This window comes from Arachis stenosperma, chromosome 10 (genome assembly GCF_014773155.1).
Source record: "Arachis stenosperma cultivar V10309 chromosome 10, arast.V10309.gnm1.PFL2, whole genome shotgun sequence".
Lineage (NCBI taxonomy): Eukaryota > Viridiplantae > Streptophyta > Magnoliopsida > Fabales > Fabaceae > Arachis > Arachis stenosperma.
In genome coordinates, this window is record NC_080386.1 from 116,076,412 (window position 1) to 116,104,030 (window position 27,619).

The window sequence follows — 27,619 nt, forward strand, 5'->3', positions numbered from 1 at the left end:
GGGGTTTCTAGGATTTTTTTAGGGTTTTCTAAGATTTTTCTAGAGTTTTTAAGTGACTTCTAGGATTTTCTAAGATTTTTTTTAGGGTGTTCTACGATTTTTTAAGATTTTCTAGGATTGTTAATAATTTCTAGGGTTTTCTAGGAGTTTCTACGGTTTTTTAGGATTCTCTTGGGTTTTTCTAGGGGTTTTCAATGATTTCTAGGGTTTTTTAGGGGTTTCTAGGTTATTTTAGAATTTTTTTTAGGATTTTCTAAGATTTTTCTAGGGTTTTTCAATGATTTTTAGGGTTTTTTGGGATTTTTTCTAGAGTGTTCTACGATTTTTTAGGATTTTCTATGGATTTTAGTAATTTCTAGGGTTTTCAAGGGTTTACTATAGGTTTTCTAGGATTTTCTAGGTTTTCTAGGGTTTTTTACGCAGCGACTTCCTTCCCCCTCTTCTCCCAGTCTGACCATTTCCCCTTTTGCTTTCTTCTTCCCGTGGCCTCTCTCCTCTCTTTCCTTTCTTTTCTTTCTTTTTTTTTTCTTTTCCCTGTGGTATGGCGGTTGTGTGTGTTGTGTTTAGATTAGGTTAGGCTTATGAATTGTATAATTAGGGTAAATTTAGGTTTAGAGATAAATTTGGGGATATTAAAAAAATAAAAAATAAAACCCTAAATCACGAGGATTCCTGTTCTGTGAAAATCCAGTTCTCCACATCTCCTCCATCCTCCTCCAACGACAGCAGTCCGCCATTCCGGTCTTCTCCAGCCCCAGTCGTCACCATTCTTCCGGGCCCCTGAGCTTGAAGGCTTGATTCAACTCTAGTCCGCTGAGCTCTGCCGTTGCCGTCGCCTTCACGTGGTGCTCGCCAGCCGTCACCTCCTCTAGCTGTGCATTCCAGTTCCGGCCGTCGCCTCTCTTCTGTTATGTTGCTTCTCTCTGTTCTCCACCTCTCTCCCCTTGCCTCCCGATCTCCTTTGCTGCCTCTCCTATTCTCGCTTTAAGTATGCCCTTTTTTTAATTATAAATTTACTTCTTTTGTATAAATTTATATTTCTGTGTTTTGTGTGTGTGTGATTCCTGAAATTGTAGTCTGATTCTGTTAACAAAAGGTGAGCTTGAGCTGACCTAAGCGTGTGCAGCCGTAATAGCTAAGTTGAAGTTCGTTCTAAGAGTCAATAGAGAAAGGTTGACGTATCAATGTGACACGCTCAAGAAGTATTATTCAGAAAAGAAGGATGAAGAATGAGTTATGAAAGAAGATTCACCTGGCATTCGAGAGGCCAAACTCTCCACTAAATAGTCACTCTACGTATTCCCTGCCTAAAACCTTTTCAGCTTTCTTATTTATAATATCAAAATCCTAACTACTTCCTTAAACATGTGAAATAACTGATTAACAACTTCAAATTGTTGTTATTCCACATGTTTAGGGAAGTAGTTAGGATTTTGATATTATAAATAAGAAAGCTGAAAAGCTTTTAGGCAGGGAATAAGTGGAGTGACTATTTAGTGGAGAGTTTGGCGTCTCAAATGTCAAGTGAATCTTCTTTCATAACTCATTCTTCATCCTTCTTTTCTAAATAATACTTCTAGAGAGTGTCACATTGATACCTTAACTTTTCTCTACCCTAACTTCTATCTCTCATCCCTTACTACTCTAATTGTTAATTATATGCTACAGTACCTCTTGATAATCTGGAATTAATGAGGAAATTCTTTAACAATAACCCACAGTGTTGAAGTGGCTGAACTAAGAGTGTTTTCGAATAAAATATTTCGAGGACGAAATGTATTCTCAAAGAGACATTTAAATCCTTTCATTGGAAATGTTGTTTGGATATTAATAGAAAGAATTTTACAACTTACAAAAGTATCTTATAGAGTAATTTTGTTTAGTTTAAATAAAGAAATTAAAATACCCCATAAGAGAAGGAATTCTCAAAAGTCTTCCATTATCTCTTCCTTTAGAACTTGATGGACAACAAATTTGTTCTCAAACTTGATACATATATATCATCTTTCAAAAACAAGACATTTTAGAATTACATCAATTTAGTTACACAATGTTTTAAATTCTTCAAAAATTTTAAAAAATTCTATCCAAACAACACTCTAAAGGATTTTAGGCAAGAAAAGAATGAAGTTCTAGTTTGAATATGTTAAAATAGAAAGCAAATGATAATTATTCCATATCAAGAAAGGAACAATTAATCTGCAAGTTTAAAATTGATTCAAGAGACTCAGTAGATCAAGACTAAAGCATAACACCATATGAAAGGAAAAATAAAAACAACCACCAAAATGAAAGAGAAAGCACAATTAACAAATAACCTAAAGTATCCATAACTGAATTTACACAAACTTTGAAGGTTAGACATAAAATAGTGATAGACAATGTTTAAGTATCCATAACTGAATTTGCAGAAACTTAATCACAAGAGAAGTTGCAGGATTATATGTCAGAATGAGAGACTACACAAACAAAAGTGGATAGGGAACTATGAGGAAGAGCAACCAACCTCAAGTACTGTACGAGCTAAATCATGATGTCCATTTGACTGACCAAGAGAGTTCGCTGGATTATGAAAGATATAACCGTCTTTCTCTGGGGGAAATGAAGATCTTTAGCAACGTAACAACTAGAACAATCTACGGGATCAAACCTTTCCAAATTTGAACAAACAAGGTAAAAATTCCCACATATACCTTCCTCTTCTCCTTCTATTTGATCAACACTGAAAACCCAATCATGCTCTTCTTCTTCCTCTAAAAGAACAATATCAGCACAAATAACTCAAAAAGGAGTAAAAAGTAAAAATAGAGTATTAATAACAATATGGGAGGTTAACGCTAACCATTATTTGGTTATGGATTAAGCTCTGCACACACACAGAATACTTAAAACAAAGTATCCACTGCAAAAAATACATATAAGCAAACCCCGGCGTAACAAACTAATAATATATCAATAAGAAAAGTACCAAAGTGTAAATTGGCAACATACATTAAGAAGGATCAGAGGGGATAAGCCTCATCTCTGTGATCCTGGATAAATCCTGTATGTCACTGGATTCAGAGTTGGAGTTTTCGGAACCATCCTCTTCAGCATTAGTGTCAATCTTCAGGAAGTGCCCTACTAGTCAGAGATTTGAAAATAACAAAATGACTAAACTATAACACATTAATTAAGAAATGATAGGTGATACCTGGGTGTATAAACAAGGATGGGGGTAGGCATCTGGGTTTCTTGGGATATCATGGAAGGAAATAGACAAGAAATCAACAGCATATCCCTTGGTGTTGTCTACATCGCTGAGCCATATCACTTGCCCGCAACAAACAGAGTCACCAGATTGTGAAGTTTAGTAAAATTGAGTATGTAACTGTAAAAGGAAGGAAAGAGCTATGTAAAATAACAAGTGATTTAGTTACTTGGTAGTAATATAGAGTGTGCCGGAGGAGATGGGATGGAGGTTGGCAAGCACAAGGTCCAAACCACACTGCATGTGCATGAGTTCCTCCCCATTCTCAGTGTCCAGGAAAGGTTGTCCATTATTGTTTCTCTCAGTGAAGTTTCTCAACCCTAAACCCATTTTATCACCGATTCTGCGAATATCTATTGACTCTTACAACGAACTTCAGCTTAGCTATTATGGCTGCACACGGTTAGGTCAGCTCAAGCTCACATTTTGTTAATAGAATCAGACTACAATTTCAAGCATCACACACACACAAAACACGAAAATATAAATTTATACAAAAGAAGTAAATTTATAATTAAAGAAAAGGGCATACTTAAAGCGAGAACAGGAGAGGCAGCGATGCAGATTGGGAGGCAAGGGGAGAGAGGTGGAGAACAAAGAGGAGCAGCAGAAAAGAAGAGAGGCGACAGCTGTAGCTGGAATGCACGGCAAGAGGAGGTGACGGATGACGAGCACCACATTAAGGCGATGGCAACGGCAGAGCTGAGCGGACTGGATTTGAATCAAGCCTTCAAGCTCAGGGGCCCAGAAGAATGGTGACGGCTGGGGCAGGAGAAGACCGGAATGGCAGGCTGGTGTCGCTGGAGGAGGATGGAGGAGATGTGGAGAACTGGATATTCACAGAACCGTGACTTTTTAAGGTATTTTTAGAGTTTTGACTAATTTATAGGGTTTTTTAGGATTTTGCTAGGGTTTTCTACGTTTTTTTAGAATTTTCTAGGGGTTTTCAGTCATTTCTAGGATTTTCTAGAGTTTTTCTAGGATTTTCTACTATTTATTAGGTTTTTCTAGGGTTTTAAAATGATTTCTACGATTTTCTAAAGTTTTTCTAGGATTTTTCAGTGATTTCTAGTGTTTTTTTAGATTTTCTTGGGTTTTTCAGTAATTTCTAGGATTTTTTAGTAGTTTCTAAGGTTTTTCAGTATTTTCTAGGGTTTTTTCTAGGGTGTTCTACGATTTTTTAGGATTTTCTAGTGTTTTTAGTAATTTCTAGGGTTTTCTAGGGTTTACTATACATTTTCTAGGGTTTTCTAGGATTTTTCAAGATTTTCTAGGATTTTTCTAGGGTTCTCCAAGATTTTTAGGATTTTTCTAGTATTTTCTAAGGTTTTCTAGAGTTTTTCTAGGTGTTTTAGAGTTTTTCAAAGATTTTTCTAGGATTTTTCAGTAATTTCTTCCAGAATTTTCTATAGTGTTCTAGAGTTTTCTATGGTTTACTATGGTTTTCTAGTGGTTTTTTGGGATTTTCCCGAGTTTTCTTGGTTTTTTCTAAGATTCTTCTAATGTTTTAGGATTTCTTTTAGATTTTTCTAGAATTTTCTAAAGTTTTTCTAGGGTTTTTCAGCGATTTCTAGGGTTTTCTAGGGGTTTTTTCACGGTTTTTAGGATTTGCTTGGGTTTTTCTAAGGTTTTTCAGTAATTTCTAGGGTTTTCTAGGGTTTTTTAGGATTTCTACGGTTTTTAGGGTTTTTCAGTGATTTCTAGGGGTTTTTTAGGATTTTTCTATAATTTTCTACAATTTTTTAGAATTTTCTAAGGTTTTTCAATAATTTCTAGTATTTTCTAAGATTTTTCTAGGATTTTCTACGATTTTTTAGGGTTTTATAAAGTTTTTCTAGGGTTTTTTAATGATTTCTAGGGGTTTTCTAAGATTTTTCTAGGTTTTCTTCGGTTTTTTATGATTTTCTAGAGTTTTTATTGGGTTTTTCACTAATTTCTAGGGTTTTTAAAGAGTTTCTTAGGTTTTTCTAGAGTTTTCTATGGTTTTCAAGGGTTTTTCAGTGATTTCTACAATTTTCTAGGATTTTTCAGTGATTTCTAGGATTTTTCTAAGATTTTTCTAAGATTTTTCAGTAATTTCTAGGGGTTTTTTGTGGTTCCTAGGGTTTCTTTAGGATTTTTTAGGGTTTACTAAGATTTTTCTAGGGTTTTCAGTGATTTTGAGAATTTTCTAGGGTTTTCTACGGTTTTTTATGATTTTCTAGGATTTTTAGTAATTTCTAGGGTTTTCTAGGATTCTCTACGGTTTTTTAGGATTCTCATTGGTTTTTCTAGGGTTTTCTAAGATTTTTTTAGGATTTTTCAGTGATTTCTAGGGTTTTCTAGGGTGTTCTACATTTTTTTAGGATTTTCTAGTGCTTTTAGTAATTTATAGGGTTTTCTAGGGTTAACTATAAGTTTTCTAGGGTTTTCTAGGATTCTTCTAGGTTTTCTAGGGCTTTTTACGCGGCGACTTCCTTCCCCCCTCTTCTCCCAATCGGACCATTTTCCTATTTTGCTTTCTTCTTCCCGTGGCCCCTCTCCTCTCTTCCCTTTCTTTTCTTTCTTTTTTTCTTTCTTTTCCCTGTGGTATGGCGGCTGTGTGTGTTGTCTTTAGATTAGGTTGGATTATGAATTGTATAATTAGGGTAAAATTAGCTTTAGAGTTAAATTTGGGGATATTAAAAAAAAAACTAAATCTGGAGGATTCCTATTCTGTGAATATCCAGTTCTCCACATCTCCTCCATCCTCCTCCAGTGACACCAACCCGCCATTCCGGTCTTTTGCAGCCCTAGCCGTCACCATTCTTCCGGGCCCCTGAGCTTGAAGGCTTGATTCAACTCCAGTCCGCTGAGCTCTGCCGTTGCCGTCGCCTTCACGTGGTGCTCACCAGCCGTCACCTCCTCTAGTCGTGCATTCCAGTTCCGGCCGTCGCCTCTCTTCTTTTATGCTGCTCCTCTCTGTTCTCCGCCTCTCTCCCCTTGCCTCCCAATCTACTTCACTGCCTCTCCTATTCTCACTTTAAGTATGCCTTTTTTTAATTATAAATTTACTTCTTTTGTATAAATTTATATTTCTGTGTTTTGTGTGTGTGTGATTCCTAAAATTGTAGTCTAATTCTGTTAACAAAAGGTGAGCTTGAGCTGACCTAACCATGTGCAACCGTAATAGATAAGCTGAAGTTCATTCTAAGAGTCAATAGATATTCGCAGAATCGGTGATAAAATGGGTTTAGGGTTGAGAAACTTCACTGAGAGAAACAATAATGGACAACCTGTCCTGGACACTGAGAATGGGGAGGAACTCAAGCACATGCAGCATGGTGTGGACCTTGTGCTTGCCAACGTCCCTCCCATCTCCTCCGGCATACTCTATATTACTACTAAGTAACTAAATCACTTGTTATTTTTCATAGCTCTTTCCTTCCTTTTACAGTTACATACTCAATTTTACTAAACATCACAATTTGGTGACTCTGTTTGTTGCGGGCAAGTGATATGGCTCAACGATGTAGACAACACCAAGGGATATGCTGTTAATTTCTTGTCTATTTCCCTCCATGACATCTCAAGAGACCCAGATGCCTACCCCCATCCTTGTTTATACACCCAGGTATCACCTATCATTTCTAATTAATGTGTTACAGTTTAGTCATTTTGTTATTTTCAAATCTCTGACTAGTAGGGCGCTTCCTGAAGATTGACACTAATGCTGAAGAGGATGGTTCCGAAAACTCCGACTCTAAATCCATTGACATACAGGATTTATCCAAGATCACAGAGATGAGGTTTATCCCCTTTTATCCTTCTCAATGTATGTTGCCAATTTACGCTTTGGTACTTTTCTTATTGATAGATTATTAGTTTGTTACTCCGGGGTTTGTTTATATGTATTTTTTGCAGTGGATACTTTGTTTCAAGTATTTTGTGAGTGTGCAGAGCTTAATCCAGAACCAAATGATGGTTAGCGCTAACCTCCCATACTGTTATTAATACTCTGTTTTTACTTTTTACTCCTTTCTGAGTTGTTTGTGTTGATATTGTTCTTTTAGAGGAAGGAGAAGAGCATGATTGGGTTTTCAGTGCTGATCAGATGGAAGGGGAAGAGGAAGGTATATGCCAGGCTTTTTACCTTGTTCATTAAAATTTGGAAAGGTTTGATCCCATATATTGTTCTAGTTGTTACGTTACTAAAGATCTTAATTTTCCCCAAAAGGAAGAAGGTTATATCTCTCATAATCCAGTGAACTCTCTTGGTCTGTCAAATGGACATCATGATCTAGCTCGTACAGTACTTGAGGTTGGTTGCTCTTCGTCATAGTTTCCTATCCACTTTTGTTTGGGCAGTCTCACATTCTGACATATAATCCTGCAACTTCTCTTATGATTAAGCTTCTGCAAATTCAGTTATGGATACTTAGAAGTTGTCTATCACTACTTTATGTCTAGCCTTCAAAGTTTCTGTAAATTCAGTTGTGGATACTTTAGGTTATTTGTTAATTGTGCTTTCTTTTTCATTTTGGTGGTTGTTTTTATTTTTTCTTTTATATGGGGTTATGCTTGAGTCTTGATCTACTGATTCTCTTGAATCAATTTTAAAACTTGCAGATTAATTGTTCCTCTCTTGATAAGGAATAATTATCATATGCTTTCTGTTTTAACACATTCAAACTAGAACTTCATTCTTTTCTTGCCTAAAATCCTTTAGAGTGTTGTTTGGATAGAGTATTTTAAAATTTTTGAAGAATTTAAAATATTGTGTAACTAAATTGATGTAATTGTGAAATGTCTTTTTTGTGCAACAACAAAAGATGATATATATGTATCAAATTTGAGAACAAATTTGTTGTCCATCAAGTTTTAAAGGAAGAGATAATGGAAGAATTTTGAGAATTCCCTCTCTTATAGGGTATTTTAATTTCTTTATTTAAACTAAACAAAATTACTCTATAAGATACTTTTATAAGTTATAAAATTCTTTCTATTAATATCCAGATAGCATTTCCAATGAAAGGATTTAAACCCTTTTAGAGAATACATTTTGTCCTCCAAATGTTTTATTCGAAGACACTCTTAGTTCAGTCACTTCAGCACTGTAGGTTATTGTTAAAGAGTTTCCTCACTAATTCCAAATGATCAAGAGGTACAGTAGCATATAATTAACAATGAGAGTAGTAAGGGGTGAGAGATAGAAGTTAGGGTAGAGAAAGGTTGAGGTATCAATTTGACACTCTCAAGAAGTATTATTCATAAAAGAAGGATCAAGAATGAGTTATGAAAGAAGATTCATTTGGCATTTGAGAGGCTAAACTCTCCACTAAATAGTCACTCCTCTTATTCCCTACCTAAAAGTTTTTTTGCATTCTTATTTATAATATCAAAATCCTAACTACTTCCCTAAACATGTGGAATGACAACAATTTGAAGTTGTTAATCAGTTACGTGTTTTCCCCTCCTTCATTAAGTAAATTTAAAAGGAGTTAAAGTCCGATTTTGTCCCTCTTGGTTTGTTACAGTCATTGAATGATCTGTGATATAGAGAGAGACCAGGTCAGGAGGGAAGACGTCAGATTTGTTTAAATTGTTTAAATGCTTGTTGCTATTGCAAACATCATGAACCTTGTTTTGTTTTGTTTCCTTACTTTTTTTAGTATCTAGAACAAATTATGTTACTATATACTATTTGTATCAAGTACCATTTTTTGAATTCTGATTAAAGGAGAACCTTAGGCATGACCTGAATATTAATGTAAAATTTATTGCATTTTATGATAATCTATTAAATATTAAGGAGTTTGGCAAAATCTTTTTTTTTTCTCCTCTGCTTTTTATTTTGATAGGCTCGAGACACTGAGCTAGATATGGATGTAAAAAAGTTGTTGGCAGTCGCTATAAGAACAACACAGCCACACATATCATTTGGTCTTTATTTTACTTGTTTAAGGGGGTGGCTATTTATTGTGTAGTGCCTTCACTGTATCTAGTGTATGAAAGTTTTTCAACTGATTTTACTTCCCATTCTATAAATAATTTTTTACCAATAACTGGCTTGTGCTTCGGAGGGGTAGACCACCTATCTTTGTTGCAAAAATTTTGATAAGTACAATTTTAGAATATTTGAATGATTAATGTTATTTTATGGAATTTCATTCTATTTACACTTTCAAGTTCATGGTAACCTAATTTCTAAATTCAAATATTAGAATATAGTTTTTTGTTATTATTTTAAAAATTTGAAGCAAAAATGATTACACTAAGACAATTTATTAACTGGTTGAGGGCATATTTTTATTCTATTTTGTGTATTGATGTGGATAAACATAATGATGGTTTGTAATGTGTTTCTCTGTACCGGAATCCTTATCTATTCTCATGACTTGTGAGGCTTTAATGCTTCATATTGATGATTTTGTATTTGCTTATCTCCGAAGTAACTAGTAGAGTGGCCGGAGAGGAAAGCGGAGTGGTTATGGCGAATTGTCAATCAGTTATATAAGAAATCCATGTTCAGTACCATATTTTAAATTTGTTTCAAAATTATCCCTTATTTATATTAAGTTTGATTGATTGCAGCTTCATATCAACGATCAGCGTTTTGAGGATGCAGAAGAGATGGAGCACGATGAGGATGGCACTCATAATTGAGTGGATGTGTTTAGTCGAACATAGCATATGAACTATTGGTTATGTTATGTAAATTAGTATGAAAATCTGATTAGGGGGTTATATACTGTTGATAATTGATGGACAATTATGTGCGACTAATGAATTTTGTTTCAAGTTTAGAATGATAAGAGTGCTTTGAAAGTGTTAGCAGGTAACAATATTAAGCCCCCCTAGTTTTATTCTAAACCATTAAGAATAGGTGAGTTGTGAGTAGATTTGTGCTAAGTCGTGGCTGATGATTGGTTTAATTTAAATAAGAGAAAATCTAGGAGGTCAGCACTTTTATTAAAATTTGGCCGGCACTTAACCATCAAGAGAAAAGTGAATAATCCCACATCATTAGATGTAATCTCACACCATTAAAAATACTAATAATGATTAATTGATGGCTACAAATCACAAAACTTGCTGGTCCCCTAGCATTCCTCAATATTAACAGTAAGATTTATACCTACTTCTAAAATAACCACTCAAAACATGTTTAAGGATAAATTTGACATTTTATTTTACTTTGAAAATGGACATTGCTAACATGCTCATATGTTATGTATAAATGTATGTTACAACATATATTTGTTAGCAAAATGTAATAAAAATCATAAAGGTGTGTTTGAAACAAAATATTTTTGCAATAGATTTAATTTGACTTAAAATAAATTGAAATAAAAATAAATCAGTGTGTTTGAAATTAATAATATAAAATAAGAATGGATTTGTTACAAATTGATTTTCATATTTGGATTACAAGTTATAATAGATGTGTGATACTTACTCGTGAGTTGTAAAATGCCAGGAATGCCAACCTTTAGGATGAACTACAGAACCCAAATTAGTTCCATAAAATATAACTCAAGAATAGGGACTATAGACTCGTCCCAAGAAAGATGAAGCTAGGTTGGAGCCAACCACAGAACCCCCTTTGAATACAAAACCACTTGGGTCATGATCTGATTCACGCCCTTGGGTTGTTATGAAGTCTGTGGATGTTGCATTGATCACACAATCCTAAGTCAAATCAAAATTCTCATTTGCTTAAATTCAAATGATACATTTTACATGAATAACAAAAAATTTTCATAACTATAAAAAATTAGTCATAATAATTTATGACTAAATTAAAACTAATAACTCTATGAAAAGAATGACTAAAGCTAATAATTATATAAAAAAGTTTATATATACAATCCTTAAATTAAAAATTATAATTGAAATATCAAACACAATGCCCGAATCTTCTAAAATAGTCAATACTTAGATATCTTATTTAGTATTATTTTAAAAGTGTATAGCTAGTCAAAAATTTAAAACCAATGAAATATTTAAATAAATAATTTTTATGTTTATGGCAATATATTATTCTATATAATTATTTCTTTTATGAAAGTTTATGTATAAAATAGAAAGATAAAATATTGATCTTAGTATGATTTGATTTTCTATGTTAATTTTTTAATTTAATAAGCATATTTAAAACTTTTCTTTAATATAAGTATAATTATTTGTTGGACTACGGAGCTCTCGACTACTAGAAAAATTTGAGAAAAAAATTAAGTGAGAGAACATAAGATAAAAATATATCACATTCAACTCAAAACTTTAAGATGTGATATCTTTATAAACTCCTCCCTTCTCTTTATTTTCTCCAATATAAAACTACTTCATGTACTCCTCGTCGTACTTACAATATTAACATGATTAAATATAATTTTAAAAAAGTAGTTAAACATAGAACTTTAATTTTAATAAAGTCTATGCCTTCCCCTTCCAAAAAAATGTAGGGCTTTTGACACGGAATATGAACCTTCTCTCTACACAAAACACAAACCATAACAAATTAATTCATTGTAATAATAACAACAAACTGAAAAAGAATAAAATAATTAAATCAAAGTAACATACTTGTAGGTTCCAGCATTGATGTGAATTTTCACCTATTGGTTATTATTTTTAGGTATTGAATTAATTGCAGATTAAACGTTTTAAATTTTGACTTTTCAGATTGATCAACTGTAATAGTACGTGAAATTTGACTGTTACAATTTTGCCCAAAGAAACATTGATATAACAGAAAAGGGAGATAAGAAGAAAAAGAAATAGGATAACAGTAACAGTTATTTGTGCAAACAAATTCATTGTTATATGATAAAGTTTCAGTGATCAATATAGTGTATATTTAAAGAGAAAATCGAACAATTTGATGTTGTTATTAAGAGATTTTAATTTTATTAATGTTATAATATCATGTTTTGATTGTGATTGAATTTTTATAAGAATATTTAATTTTAACAAACCAAAATTAAGAAATTTTACATATACATCCATTTATTATTATTATTATTATTATTATTATTATTATTATTATTATTACAACAACATCGTACAGAGTTAAAGATGAAATATTGTGATGACTTAAAAATAAATATTCATATGATATAAAAATATAAATTATTAAATAAAATATATCTTAATTAAAATCATATATATTTATTTTTTGGTGGACATGGAGGGTCGAAAAAGAGAAAACAGACAAAAGAAAAACAATAAGGAATACGTACTCCCTTTAGGGTTCTCATAACATTAAGGGTGACAAAGATAAAATATTGTGATAACTTACAAATAAATATTCATATGATATAAAAATACTAATTATTAAAAAAATATACTTTAATTAAAATCATATATAGTTATAAGAATCGGAGTGCAATAGCTTTAAATAAGGAGTAATAGTTCTAGAAATTTCAGATGTTTAAAAACTTATTATAAGATAAGAAAATGAGTCACAAGTAATAAGACACAAATCTAAATTATTTATTTTTGTAAATAAAATATTTGTTTAAATTTTTTTTAACAAAATATATATATAATATGTTGATTTTTTCTTAGTAGAATGGTGAAACTAACTTCGTCTCATGGTAGAGCCGTTCAGCTTGAATTGGAGCATAAGCTAAGGTTTGGGTTGTGGCTGTAGATAGTTCTTGTCATATTAAGATAACAAAGAGTAAGATTCAAACGTTGGGGATTGTATTAGTGATTTAGTGTGATGGTTTATATTTATTGGTATCATTTTTCTGTTTTTTTTTTTTTGCATTTTTTTTCCTCAAATGTTGAACAATCTTTCATCATTTTTATCATATCTAAAACAAGGACCAATTTTAGAGATCCATCTGGATTATATATATATACATATAATATATACATATATATATATATATATATATATATATATATATATATATATATTTGGCTCTAGGCTCCGATGCTCAGCGCAGACGAAGGATCTAAGTGATGTGGCGGTTGGATAGAGCTCAACCCCGTATATCTAAACGTAGGTCGACCTAAACTAGACTAATCAATTTGTTGATTAATCTCCAATTAATTCAGTGTTGAAGGTCGCGGTGACTGGAGAGATTTTCGGTACCATATGCCTATGATATTCCAGATCATGGATCATATCACTATTCATGAAAGTCGTACTACTAATTGGTAATCGAGAAGCAACTTACAACACAATCACTTTTTAAAAAAAATTATATTCTTAACCACTTTTTTAACCCAAAAAAAGTTGGAAAAGTAGCATTACTCTACATTGTCATATCTGCCACCTAATCTTGATCGGAAATCATACGATTTTCTTAGCATTCACAAGGACATTCTCTTTTTTCTCTTCTCTTTTTATAGTTTTGTTCCCATCTTTTTCAATCTATTCCGTATCTGACCACCTATAGTAACAACCAACTTAATTCAGACTATAATACTTGAAAATAGGATAAGCACAATATTTCCAGCATCCACATGGCTAAGCATAATTAGGATGCTATGTTAACACACACACGATAAAATCTTTCATCATGACAAACCATAAGTTAAATGCATGACATGTTAATTTTTAATTCATTGCCTAGGAGACACTATCGCAAAACACAGGAACAAATTTCGGCATCAGAAAATATTCAAATACCTAATCCATGACCTGTTGGTGCTGCCGAAAGCTAGTTGCTTCAAGTGAGATTTCATCCAAAGTTGAGCTCATGGATGGGCTTTCTTAAGCATTTGATGAATTTATTTCTTGTGAAAATCCAATGCTAACTCCTCCAACTGATTACCTACCAACTGGCATGAACCTGGACTTGAAAACGATGTCATGTGACTAGTCATATTTTCACCTTTGATACCCCTACTTAACAGTCATGCATCATAGCAATTATATAATTTTTTCCTCTTATCATTTGTTTCCAAGCTAGCAGCCTCCAAGGGTTTTTCATGAGGACTCTCCAAAGGAGACAATTATTTATTATGTTCAGACCTTGATCCAGACAAAGCTGGAAGCAGGGAAGTGTAACTTGGAGTATGATTATAATCTCAGTGAGTTAAGGGAGTCCGCATCTATACACATCCTAAAGAATCAGAATCCATGTTTGGTGTATGTTTATGGATGCTATCCTGAGAAGTAACTACACTGGATGATGCTCCAAAGGGTTGCTTCAGATGTGGATATTGCTCCATCTGAGAATAGGGATGAATGGAATCACCATTTTCTAGGTAGTCATTTTTTCTCTTTCCAACTGATGGCTTTGACAGCTTACCCTGCACCTTTAATACAATGAGGCTGTCTGGCATATACAATTACAAATTAAGAGACAGTATACATTAATCTTAAGAAATAGAGGACGCAGCCAGACTAGTTTCCAGTTGCTACAAAACATACATTTACATTACTAACCAGCGTAGTACAATCAATTAGCCAAGAAAAAATATAGTTCCCTTTCTTATTATTAGGTACAACTCCAAGCAGGAAAAAAATTTCTTATGACATGAACAATATGGATTATGGTATGATGCTGATCAATATGGATTATCTTGGTTTAATGTTACTGAATCGAAATTATAATGTTTTGCTAAGATTTTGAGGATCACGCTCTAATAATTAACCTTGCATATTAGTATCTGAGCTTTTAATAGAATTTAGAGGTGCTGAAATTTGGGTTGGTAGGGGTAAAAACTAGAATTTATCTGTAAATTTATTTCATGTTTCTAGCTCAGTTCAATGACAAAGTAGACAAGTGTAGGGTCAACAGAACCTAAGTTCAGATTGTGAATATGTCACTATGATATTCAAGAATGCATATGTAGGAAAGTAGTAGTTTTACGTATTTAAAAGAAATATATTTTTAAGTTAAAACTTTGTTCTAAGTAAGTTTGTGCATTATAATATGAGTAAGTTTGTGTATTTATAAATGATAACTTTAGGCACCAATTTTATAGATTTCCTTGAGTGCAAGTTTTTTAAATAGTTTTAGATATATAAGGTGAGATGGTCGTTGACCTAATAGTATCGAAGTCTAAATCAAGACTTCAACCCTTGTCATTTTTGTTCTAAGTTGGAGTATATTATCAATATCAACAAGCTTAACAAAGGTTATATTTTAGTATATTTATTTATATTTATTATTTTATTATAAAATAACTATTTTGGTTCCTCGTCTAAAAATAGTTCATACTTCTCGAAAATTTATGGGCTAGATCTATATCCCTGTCATAATCTGGTTTCTATTGGTTGTTTCCCTAGTATTTGTCTGCTATATATCCAATATTGATGAGATTGGAAATGCATATGGTAATTTTTTTTCAGTTTCTTTATTTTAATCTTTCAAAGTATTTTATCAAATTTATTTGTTGGATACTTGGATATGCTATCACCTGGGAACTATAAATAGTTTCACATGTTCAATGGGATATCAACTATTTAAATATATCCTCAACTATTGCTAAAAAATAATAATAGCAGTGGTTGAATTATGTTTAAAAGGATCTAATTCGCATCAAGAAACCTGTGTGCACTGATTGCATTGAATACTATCATTGCACAGTTCTTTCAGAATTTTGTATGCTCACAATTATTACATTCCATACATATAAAATATAAAGATATGTTTGGTTCCATCTGCAAGCTTTTAAAAAGTGTCAATCATCATGCGATTTGAAATGGATGCAATCAAACCTTCCTTTTTCTGGATATTTAAAAGTTCAGAGGGAGAGTAGGTTGTTTCATTCCAAGGTCAGGATATGCTGTGAGATTCTGCAAGGCCTTATAATGGCAGATTAAGTACAAAGTAGATGTGCAGTACGCGCAATTAAACCTATAACCTATTCATTAACAAATTTGATCCGACCATTCAACACTCACTCATGGATTAAACATTATTTTGACCTGCTGGCTTAGATAGAAGGAGGAAGTTGATTCTTGTATTTTCAGTGCTCAACTTATCTCTTTATTATGAATATGAAATATATAGTCTTGAGCTTGTAAATTTTATCTTTTTCAGGCATTGCTGAGTTGGGGGTGATGATGATGACCACTATTTTAGTAACTCTTGTTATGGTCCTTATATGGCAGACACACATCATCATAGTGCTAAATTTTGTGGTAGTCTTCTTGGGATTGGAGTTGGCTTTCTTTTCCTCAGTTTTGTGTAGTATACCGGATGGAAGTTGGATTATACTGGTCTTAAACTATTTTGACAGTTATATTTGAGCAGTTATTTGTTTGTGAATTGAACATATATTTTATGTTTTACGTGGGCACACTGTGAAATTCTAATAATACATACTGATCCTGGCAATTATAATGTCGTTTTACTTGGTTGGAGAGCAATAACTCTTTAGGTTGGAAAGGAAGTAAGGAGAAAAGAAATGTAATCCTAATTCCAATTGAACAATCTTTTTTCTGTCCCAAATCAAGATTTTTGTTGGGGGATTCTTTTCCAATTCCCTATTGTCTCTACACATATAATCAAGAGAAAAGTTTGAATCTCCCCGTTTTCTCCGATCCTCTCTGATATATGCCAGCAGGTATGGCTATAAAGATGTTCGCAAAGAAAATCACCAGATTTTTGAGCAGCTATTGATGGAGAGCCTAGAGAAGTTTATATGACGAGAAGCTCAAGAGAGGTCACTTGAAAGTGATGGGGATGATGATAGTGATTCAGAAGATGACTATTCTGCTTCTAGGGTCCTCATAGCTCCCAATAGGAGTGTTTACTCACTCGGCGTTCCCCTTTTGGTTGAATTTAATGATACAAACATTCCCACTTTTGAAGCAAGCACATCAGAGGAGGTGGCTTCAGCATCTTCAAATAATCCCCCAGTGCTTGACGCAGAGCATAGTCTTAAAAGAGTTATCTTTTATACGCAAGGCTAAAGAATTTGGAGTTGTTTATCTTGTTGGTCATGGGGATATACGGGCTAGGAAAGACTCCTGGTTTTTAAAGAAGCTCGTTATTAACTATTTTTATGCCTTTTTGACAAGGGAGTCACTTAGATAAAAACGCTTAAAACGTCTTTTTTTAATATTTTTTAATAATTAAAATTTAACATATATAATTGATTAAATCGTGTTATTTTTGTCAAAATTAGGCTAGACAAATTGATTTAACCAAAAAAATAGTGAATCAAATCTTGAACTGATCTAAATTAATATTATTTTTTATGAAAAATGACTATAATACCCTATTATAGAAAATGACTAAAATACTTCTATTATATATATTAATTTTGAGAATCCTAAATTTTAGTTCTTTATTTTTTTATCGTAGGGTTAGAATTTAGAATTTTCAAAATTAATATATATATATATAATAAGAGTATTTTAATCATTCTCTATAATAAGGGTATTGTAGTTATTTTTTATAAAAAAAATTATATTAATTTAGACCAGTTCAAGATTTGATTCACAATTTTTTCGATTAAATTAATTTGTCTAACCTAATTTTGACAAAAATAATATAATTTAATCTATTATATATGTTAAATTTTAATTACTGACAAATATTTTTAAAAAAAGACGTTTTAGGAATCTTTATCTGAGTAGCTCTTTTTTTATAAAGAAACTCCAGATGGGGTATCGCAAACTTAAGTGTACCCCATTCACATCTGATGCAGGTTGGCATGACTTACATGGTTTGAACACATTTTTCACAACCCAAATAAAACAAATGCAACTTAATTTGGAAAACAGAAAGGTAGCAGTGAGTGGGTCTTGGTGGGGTCTCATTTGAAACTGCACAGTTCGAATGGTTTGCTCGGATACGTGGTTTCCGAACTTACTGAATATCTTTTCAGTTCATCATTCGGAAAATTTTTATATTCCTTATGGTTGTCGATTGCTACGTGGGTATACAGAATTGGAACAGGCTGGGAACAGAAAGTAACTGATATTTGTAACATTTTTAAGGAAAGGGAGAGGGGAAAAATATATATACATATACATTGCTGTGTACAAATGCGGGGGTGGAATTCCAGTTCAGTTTTACAGAACGCCGAGTTGGTACAGTGGTATCCTGATCGGATCTTATAGGTTATTCTTACATGTTTTTTGTTTTTGGTAAAAATTTAGATACAGTCAACTTCACATGTGAAGTTGATAGCTAAAAGCCATTAAATAATTTAATTGATTTGACTAAATTTTCATCTAACAACTTTTAATTATCTAACTTTATGTGAAGTTGACTGCACCTGAATTTTTACTTTTTTTTTATTATTATTAAGGTTATTCCTACATCTTTACTAAGATAACATTAGAAAACTTGATATGATTATTGCAAACTTGAGCATTTAGGGTTCTAAAAGGTTGATATTTTCCTCAATGATCAATGGTTACGTTGTTTAGATGTAGTATGTTCTTTCTTTGGACAATAGGTTCATTATCCACTATTAAATTTTATTTTTATTTAACTGCAAATAGAAAAAGGCAAAGAGAAGAGCGAGCAATATTTAAGAAATTGGACCTGATATTCTGTTAAAGTTGATTTTTTCGAAATAATTAAAGGTGAAAACGTTTATTAATAATTAAGAACTATTAGATTACAATTTAATCAAACAGTTTTTAACTATTAACTTTATATGAAAATAATTATATGTAAATCTTTATCATAATTAAATTGGTTTATAATTTTTAAATTGATCAAATTATTCTCTTGGTTTAGTCATTTAAGTGACGATACAAACTGAATTTACATTATCATCCATAGACCATATGTATAAATTAAATCCAATATTAAATAAAAAAAAATTGCTGAAGTGCAATATGAAGATATTTTTCTCACAGAATATGAAATGTAATATTTGCAAATACAAAAAAGGCATTATACACGAATGAATTTCATGAGATTGCAAGGGATCCCGATGCAAGAACATTGGAAGGATAAGTTATTTTGACACAAACGACGCTGCCACAAGCTTAGCTACTGGCGGGAAGGAATAAAAGACAGAATAGAGAGTTAATAGAAAGTAATATTGTCTTTCCAAGAATATATTAAAATTCTGTGAAGTGAGTAGTTGTAAAGTGAAGGAATGACAAATTAATTACCTTTAAATCAGTTCGGTGAAATCCATGCACAATAAAAGCAATTGATCAATTCTCACTTTATTATTTATAACTACTCTCGTTGTAGAGGATCCAATTCAAAGAGTAGGGATAGCATGACCATATTAAAATTCCTCATCCTTATATTATAACGGTAGCTTAAGGATGATGCCTCACCTAATATCCCCATGCAAAGCCGGCATTATGCAGTAATCCTGATGACATGGGAAACGTCAAGATAATATTAACAGGATGGAAGACCCAAAATGGTTATGGAATTTATTTTATTTAGTTCAAATAAAAAATTGTTTTCATATCCTCCAATTATACATTATATAAATTAGGGTGGTGTCCCCACCATTGTGATGGCAAAGATCAAAGGTTAGAATTTATGAGGCATATACCTAGCATTCTCTACTTAACCTGACATCAGGATGGGGAACCTCGTTTCTATGCTATTAGGAGGAGCCTCCTAACATCTAATACCGGTATTTCAGTTTCTGGTTTTGGTTTCCAGGTCAGAATCTGCATAGATTTTGGTCTTCGGCAACATACCATGTATTTGTTTCTGCTTTGCAGAAAATCTGAATCTTAAAAGTAACGAGTTGGTCATTACACCGATGGAACTCAACCCCATGAGTAGGGGTGGCAAACGGGCCTGAACCCGTCGGGCCGGCCCGCGTAACCCGCCAAAAAAGGCGGGTTGGGCTGAAAAATTGGGACCGCCAAATAGCAAAAGCCCGCTTAACTCGCACCGCTTAAACCGCGGAGTTTGGCGGGTTTTGGCGGGGCGGGGCGGGCTTCCCCGCCGGGCTTAGTATTTTTTAGTAAGGGGGTATTTTTACAATATTTTTTACCAAAACCCAACTTCTCCCAACCCAACTTACAAGAGAATGAAGATGAAAATTGAGTGTTTTAGATTATGTTTATTTTGTTTTAGAGACAATATTTATAATTATGTTTTGGATTATGTTTATTTTGCTTTGGGAACAATATTTATAATTATGTTTTGGATGAAAACTTAGTTTATAATTATATTTATTAGATATTTATAATTACAAAGACTTTAATGTTTGTGAATATAAAAATTATAATATATTTATACTTTTAGAAATTATAATAGTTAAAAATAAAAAATAAAAGAGATTTTTTTATGTCTTTATATATATTATTTAATATTTAAAAGTAAAAAAAAGATATTTGGCGGGCTTGGCCCGCCAGCCCGTCAGCCCGCCGTTAGGCGGGGCGGGCTGGGATTCTGGGACCGCCTCACTAGGCGGGGCAGGGCGGGCTTCTGGCGGGGCGGGGCGGGGCGGGGCGGGCTTCCCCGCTTGCCATCCCTACCCATGAGAGCCCCAGCAATTGATGGAGTCAGCATGGTTCCATTTATAGGGAATAACACTCCAGCAGCAATTGGAATCCCTACCTGTATAAAGATAGAAATATAATTATAACACACCATTTGAATAGCACATTTCCAGAGATTAAAAAATCAATAGAAGCGTTGGAACAACAAATGAAGAATAATCAGTCCCAAACTGGGTTGAATATAATACAAAATGAACTAAAACTTAACTAGTAGTTACAAAGTAAGTTATAACTTATAAGTATCCCCGTGGCAGTGGAATAAACACACAAGTTATCTTTGTTTTGTTCAAGTTATATCAACTTCAAGACACACCAAATAATAATCATGATGATAAATGCGCCAACGAGCTATAGCTCAAATGGCATAGTCTCATCATCCTCACCTAGAGCCAGTCTTGGATTCGAGTCTCACTTCTAACTATTGAAAAAAAAAATAAAATAATGATGATAAATACCCATAAATAAAAGATAAATAAATAAATAAGAAACGGTGTTGATCAAATAATTGACACAAGAAATAACAACCACCATCAAAATCATGGCAACATTGGCAAAACAATTATGAAAAAGAAAGAAACAAAATTAGTTTTAGCATTTCCCAACATAGCAGCCTTCTTTTTTTACTTACCTGGTCCTATCCTTTCTTCCCCCTCTCCCTCATGCAAGTCTTGTTATTTATCTTGTCATAACATGACTCAAAATGTCAAGTTTAAAGATGATACGTGTTTATATAGTTATTTTAGTGGGTGCATAAAAAAAATAAAATAAAAATAAAAGAAGGTGCAATGGACAGTGGCAGCCTGGTAACAGAGATGCGAGACATTGACCAGTGGTTTCATGACAATACTCTTCCTAGAGGTAGAATCGGTGCTCAATGTTACTGGTCAGTTGGACATTACTTAAATTAGATCCGACACTTATTGTATTCTGCGTTTTAACTTTTAATACGAAGAGTAGCATGAAATAAGCTGTTAGAACTTAGAACATATTGATGTGGAGCTCAAATTCCAACGTGAAAAAAATTCAACTCACAGCCGTTCACCTTCCTCTAATTTCCTTTATGTAGAATCAGAATAAATTCTCCCTCCTCAACACTCTCGAATATACAAATTTTCCCACTAACAAATCACATGCGTCCTCTCTCTATCACTATCTAAATACACCAAAATAATAATAATAATAATAATAATAATAATAATAATAATAATATATAAATAAATAAATAAATAAATAAAATTTAAGACAAACACTGCAGCAACCTGTTTTAAATGCAGATCAATTTCTATATTGGACGGGAGAACTTACAATGTTGTATATGAAGGCCCACCAAAGATTTTGTTTTACAGTATTCATGGTTAGCCTGCTGAGCTCCAAAGCATCAACTAACTGCATAGAGCATAGTCATAACAGATTAGATACCTTGAATACATTTCATCAAGATTCAAGAAGTATTCGAGGCTGAGATAATTGAAGTAAATTCATTTCTAAACTGAAGACATGTCCTACATATTGTAAGGTGAAAACAATTTTGGACAACACAGAAAAGTTTTAAGATTAGAATAAATAAAAGATCCTAAAGAAAGAAAAATACCTGTGAGAGCTGGTTGCGCATCAATACAATAGAAGACACCTCACTAGCAGCTCCAACACCTCCACCTAATGCGATACCAATATGTGAAGAGGCCAGGGCAGCTGCATCATTAACTCCATCACCAACCATAGCTACAATCTTCTGATCTTTCTGTAGTTCATTTATGAACTTCTTTTTCCCATCTGGTTTCACTCCAGATAGAACCTGCAATTGGCACAAATTTTCCAAGTACTAACAATCATTAACTAACCAAAAAAAGGGGGGAATTTTGTACAAGAAGAATTTGGACCAAAGACGTACACAGACATCTATGCTAAGCTGAAATAGCCAGCAAAAGGATTACATATGGACAAGAGTCCTCATAATTCTTGATAACTAAAGGGTTGCTACTTTCAGAGTCAACATCAGCAAATCCGTCATCATGCAGGGCTGCCAGAAGAGTGTCACGGAACTCCAATACCCTCAAGAATCCATGGAGACTCACCTACTGAAGGGAGGAATTACAACATCAATAATGGTTTTAAACTATCCTATAGATCTAAGAATGGTCGATATAAGATTTGGAAATAGTTTAGCCATATAGAAAGGTATTGTTTTGAACTCAGAACCTCATGAATTAAGAACATACCATTGACTCCAGACAACCACTCTCTAGCATTTATATGATGAAATAATTCCTTCAGTTGCTATCGTCCTTACCTGCCACTTAACCCACCAAGCTTCATGTGAATCAAATTGAATTCTATGACATATGTTAACATCTAATCTCATTTACACTAATAACTGCTAAGTGGATAACCAGTTTTCAAAGGCATCCAATATCATGTTAGGTCTATTGTGCAATTTGAAGGCACCACCATGTACTTCTTTTGATAGAAAAATCACTTGCGAAAAAATTATTCTCACACACTATTCAATAGTTCCCAACCAAAATCTTCGGTTCAACGTTGGTCTACCAATAATCAAGCAATGGCTATAACAATTCTGAAGGTAATACAAAGCTGAGTTTTACACTTTTTACAGATTGATCTGCACAATACTGTCCCTAAATATACTAAGATGGGACAAACTAGGTATGATTCATAATAAAAGGGTGGAAAAAGAAAGAATAACCACAGGGGGAGCGAAAAGAAACAGGCATTAATATATTAAAAGGAATAAACTCCATGTTGAGCCAGCAACTACTAGGATCGAACTCTCTCAACTAAGATGTTGGGTTTGGCACCTGATCCTGATCCTTCATAGGAATTGTCTCACTGAGGCTTGTGGCATCCATTGACACCTCTTCCTAAATTTTTTCCCATCCCAGAAACACAGAGACATTATACTGATAATGTTGAAAACATACCTCGAAGGCTGGAGCTATATCCACAGTTAGTCAAATGCTCTGCAAGTGCCTCCCCTAAATGCTTCTGCCAATTTGGTGCTTTTTTCGCTTCAGATACAGGCCAAACTATTGCTGTCTCTGTAGTTAGATTCACACTAGCAGATGACACTTGGGGCTGTGCATAAACATAAGAAATAAAGAACCACAATTCAGATTACTGATCCTTTATTTAAGAAAACAAAGTAAAAAAAAATCTAAATGGCCATGCATTTAAAGAAGAAAAATAGAATGTCTTATCTACCTTACTTGTCATTTCCTTGAATTTTCTTTCCTTTTACGATTTTTTATCATTTTTATCAGAGCTAAATATTACAGAAGATAGTGACACAGATTCTCAATGCTACCTTAAAGCGCAAAGAACGCGTTGAAGAAAACTCCCTGGACAACAAGAACAAGTATTCTTTCATACCATTTAGGCTTCACAAGTTCCACCATGGTCATTAAGTGCATTCTCTCATTCTCTGCTTCCTCAAGCAATGCTTTGATCCAACCCCCACTGTGCTGAAACCTGCGGAGCGACCTCAGGTGCAACAACACTCCTCCCACCATTCCAGGAACAGCTGCAACTGTTTTAAGCATCATTGCACGGCAACCATATTGTCTCTAGAAATATCACGCCATGGATTATAATGAAGGACAACTTATACACATGGAAAATATCTTGATAGTTTTCTAATGAAGTTGTGGTATCTCTTTATATATCCCCCTTTATACACAAATTATATACTGGCTTCTTTTATATTTTGTTGGGGATGATGCCCACTATAGGGGATTTTATACTACACACCTTGAAAAAAACATCAGTCGGAATTCTGATGAGCTTCACTGTCCTATAAGCAACTTTATCCAGAAAATTCTTTGGAACATGATGCTTGGTCAAATCACAAGTTTGAATGGTAAGTCTCCCACGGCTGCATAGACAAAAAGGAAAACATGCTAACATCTGTTCAAAGATAGCCATAGCCCAAAAAACTAGTGGTTCTATATACTGATATAACCTCTTTAAAAGAATTCCAATAATTATCAGCATGACAAAACAACTAACAAAAAACCTCTACTTCATAAGAGCAACAAAATCTTGTGGTAATGCTAAGATTTACCTTAACAGATCGTAAATTTCATAATGAACGAACCAATGCACGGAAATTCGCATGAACATTTATACTTCAGAGCTATAGAACTATAAAAGGCCGTAAATATATAGAGTACAAAATAATTAAATAATTTGCCGACTCAAACAATCAGAAACTGAATCCTCAGTTCCTCACCATGAAGCAGTTCCAAGGCCACTCCGTCCCATCCTCTCTCGTAACCTTCTGCCTCGAAATCCCCCAATAACTCGAGGCCACAAGGCTATTGCCTTCACTCTTCTTCTCCTCCTCCTTCTTTTCCGTCGAATTTGCCTCAACAGGCGACCGCAGGGACTCGGAAGCCATCATTCTCTTCCAGCAGGGGAATCCTCTTTTCAAGCCACCAGCACCCGGCAGTGGCGGCTCATTTCCGCCGCCATAAACGGCATCACCGTCGCAGTTGCAACCGCCGTGCCACTACGGTTACAGTTATTCCTGCCGTTGATCAGAGCTCGGAGAACCACAGAGCTGAATGCAGCATGCTTCATCGTTTCGAGAGAAGAATCGCGGCTCTTATTGAAACTTCTTCAACATAATTGCCACGAATTTTTAAATTGCAGTTTAACGAGGAGGAAGCTTAGCGGTTATGTATGGAGGGAAATAGAGGCGCCGGAGTAGAAAGTTTCGGTGCTGTGCATGTTTCGTGTGATGAGTGAGGGCTGAGCGGTTAGAAGTGTTTTTGACCGTGGATTTAGGCGGTTAAGATGTAATGGACGGGTATGATGGGTGGGAAAGGGGTGGAAGGAGTTTGATTGGCAATAGAAGCGCGCAGTTTTAGATAAGAAACTGTCACGAAAAATGAGCATCTAGTTTGATCGAGTAAGGCGGTTAGAGTGGATCAGATTCAGTGCAGCGTATACTATGTAGAGCCTGCATAGCCAAATAGGCAAATAGCCCTTGTCCTTTTATCAACCGACAACCGTTGACCGTTGATATCCCAAAGGTTGAAAGGGAGGAACTTTTTATTTTTAATATGATGAAAGAAATGGTGTATACCTGAGTTATGGGGGTGTATGGTGATTCACTGGTGTATGATGGTTGTACAAGAGAAATCGGACCGTCCGATTTGAGGTACAGAAAACCCTGGGTCTGATTTGTGTACTGGCAGAAAACTCTGGGTCCGATTTGTGTACTGGCAGAAAATCTTGGATCCGATTTCAGAAAACCCTGGGTCCGATTTGTGCCCCCTCTCTCTTTGTAATGAAATCGGACCCTCCAATTTGTGTACTTTCCACAATTTTAAAAAATACCAAAATTATAATATTAAGGTATATCACCACTCCTATTTTTATAACAAAAAAAATTAGCCGGAGGAACTTTTTATTTGGGAAGAAAAATATTATTTAGAAGAGTAATACTACAAAGTTCAAATGAGTCTAAAAAAAACTTTTACTAAAATTATTCCTCAAAATTTTATTTCGTAAAAGAATTTGTTTCTTGTTAGATTGTCTATTATCAATGATCAATTATCAATTACATATATAATAGAGATGGAAAAGAATTAGTGGGTAATTTTTTTTCTAATAGTTTTCATCAAATGCAATTAATAAAAAAATAAGACACTTTATTAACTCTAAGAGTTGAACGATTATTTTTTTATTTTGATATAGTTGTTCTAAAGTGGTTTAATTTGTGGAGATTGATGATGGTCCAAATTTTTGAAATGTTCTTTAGTGTGTGTATAAATGATAATTGCTTTTTAACAGGAGTGGTAAAGCGGGTCGGCCTGCTCCACTCTATTTCGCCTAGACCTATTTTATAAATGGGACGAGTCGGTCCATCTTAATCCACTCCGTTTTATAGTGTATTGGCGGGCTAGATCTTTTGACTCTTTTTTTATTTAAAAAATTCATTAAAATTAACTAAAAAAATCAAAAAATAAATACAAATAAAAAAATAGTCAAATTATAATATAATTTTTTTTCACTATCTTTTTTTAATTTTTAATTTCAATAAAATTGTTTAAAATAATATGTCAATAGAATCATCTTTTAGAAAATAAGTCACATAATTTGAGCAAATATACAAAATTATAAAATAAAATAAATAAAATTAATAACTAAAAGAAGAATAAAAACAAAAAAAAAAGTGTTTGAAAATTTTATAATTATTAATTTTATAATAGTAATTACTCTTTTATTTAATTAAAAAAATAAAAAAAATCTTTGACCCGTCGGACCGGCCCGCCTCGTCCTGCCAATTTGGCAGTGCGAGTTTAGCGAATTTTTTTTTTAATTTGGTGGGCTCCAAATCCTAGCCCGATCCGCCTTTTTTAGCAGGTTTAGTTGGTCGGTCCGACGGATTCAACCTGTTTTGCCACTCCTACTCCTTAATAGAGAACTATTTGTAGAATGGTTGAGAGACCCTGCACCATATTTTTCAGCATTATTCATAATTTTTTCATGGTGGATGGTTATTTTGGGGAACGTCAGAGTTACTCCTGAAGTCAGATTTAAGATTGGATCTAAAGATCGTACCCAATTATTCATATGCGAACAGGCTAATTATTTTGAATTTTTTAAAAATTTTAAATTTTATTTTAGAGAATAAAGTATAATTTTTACTATTTTATTTTATAAGTGTGACAAAAAAAATATAAAAAAATTATTCAAAAACCAAAAAATAACACTTTATCTTTTAAAATAAAAATTTAAAATTTAAAAAATTCAAATTTAATTATTTTAAACCAGGTTGAATTAGCTTACTGTTGGCTACTTCTAGCCAAAGTTTTACTAAGTATTTTATTTGATATTAGGCTTCTTGGGTCATTGAGCTCATGTAAGTACAATATCATGTTTATTATCTTGACTAACATCAAATTTTTTACTGTTATGGATATTTAATTTTGTAAAAAATAGATTTAGGATTAAATACGATTTTAGTTCTT

At 33.3% G+C, this 27,619-nt stretch overlaps 1 protein-coding gene and 2 pseudogenes across 1 annotated transcript; 1 reads left to right on the top strand and 2 right to left on the bottom strand.

The window, feature by feature from the left end:
- Positions 1 to 660: 660 nt before the first annotated feature.
- LOC130957529 (chloride conductance regulatory protein ICln-like) lies at positions 661 to 3,580 on the bottom strand (annotated as a pseudogene).
- A 2,875-nt stretch (positions 3,581 to 6,455) lies between these two features.
- LOC130954234 (chloride conductance regulatory protein ICln-like) lies at positions 6,456 to 9,874 on the top strand. Its single transcript, XM_057880967.1, has 7 exons — positions 6,456 to 6,616; positions 6,719 to 6,842; positions 6,929 to 7,043; positions 7,133 to 7,192; positions 7,288 to 7,341; positions 7,450 to 7,529; positions 9,803 to 9,874. Exons 1-7 carry the CDS (start codon positions 6,456 to 6,458, stop codon positions 9,872 to 9,874), a joined length of 666 nt encoding a protein of 221 aa, XP_057736950.1.
- A 9,122-nt stretch (positions 9,875 to 18,996) lies between these two features.
- On the bottom strand, positions 18,997 to 25,536 carry LOC130954911 (ubiquinol oxidase 2, mitochondrial-like; annotated as a pseudogene).
- Between the last annotated feature and the right edge of the window lie 2,083 nt (positions 25,537 to 27,619).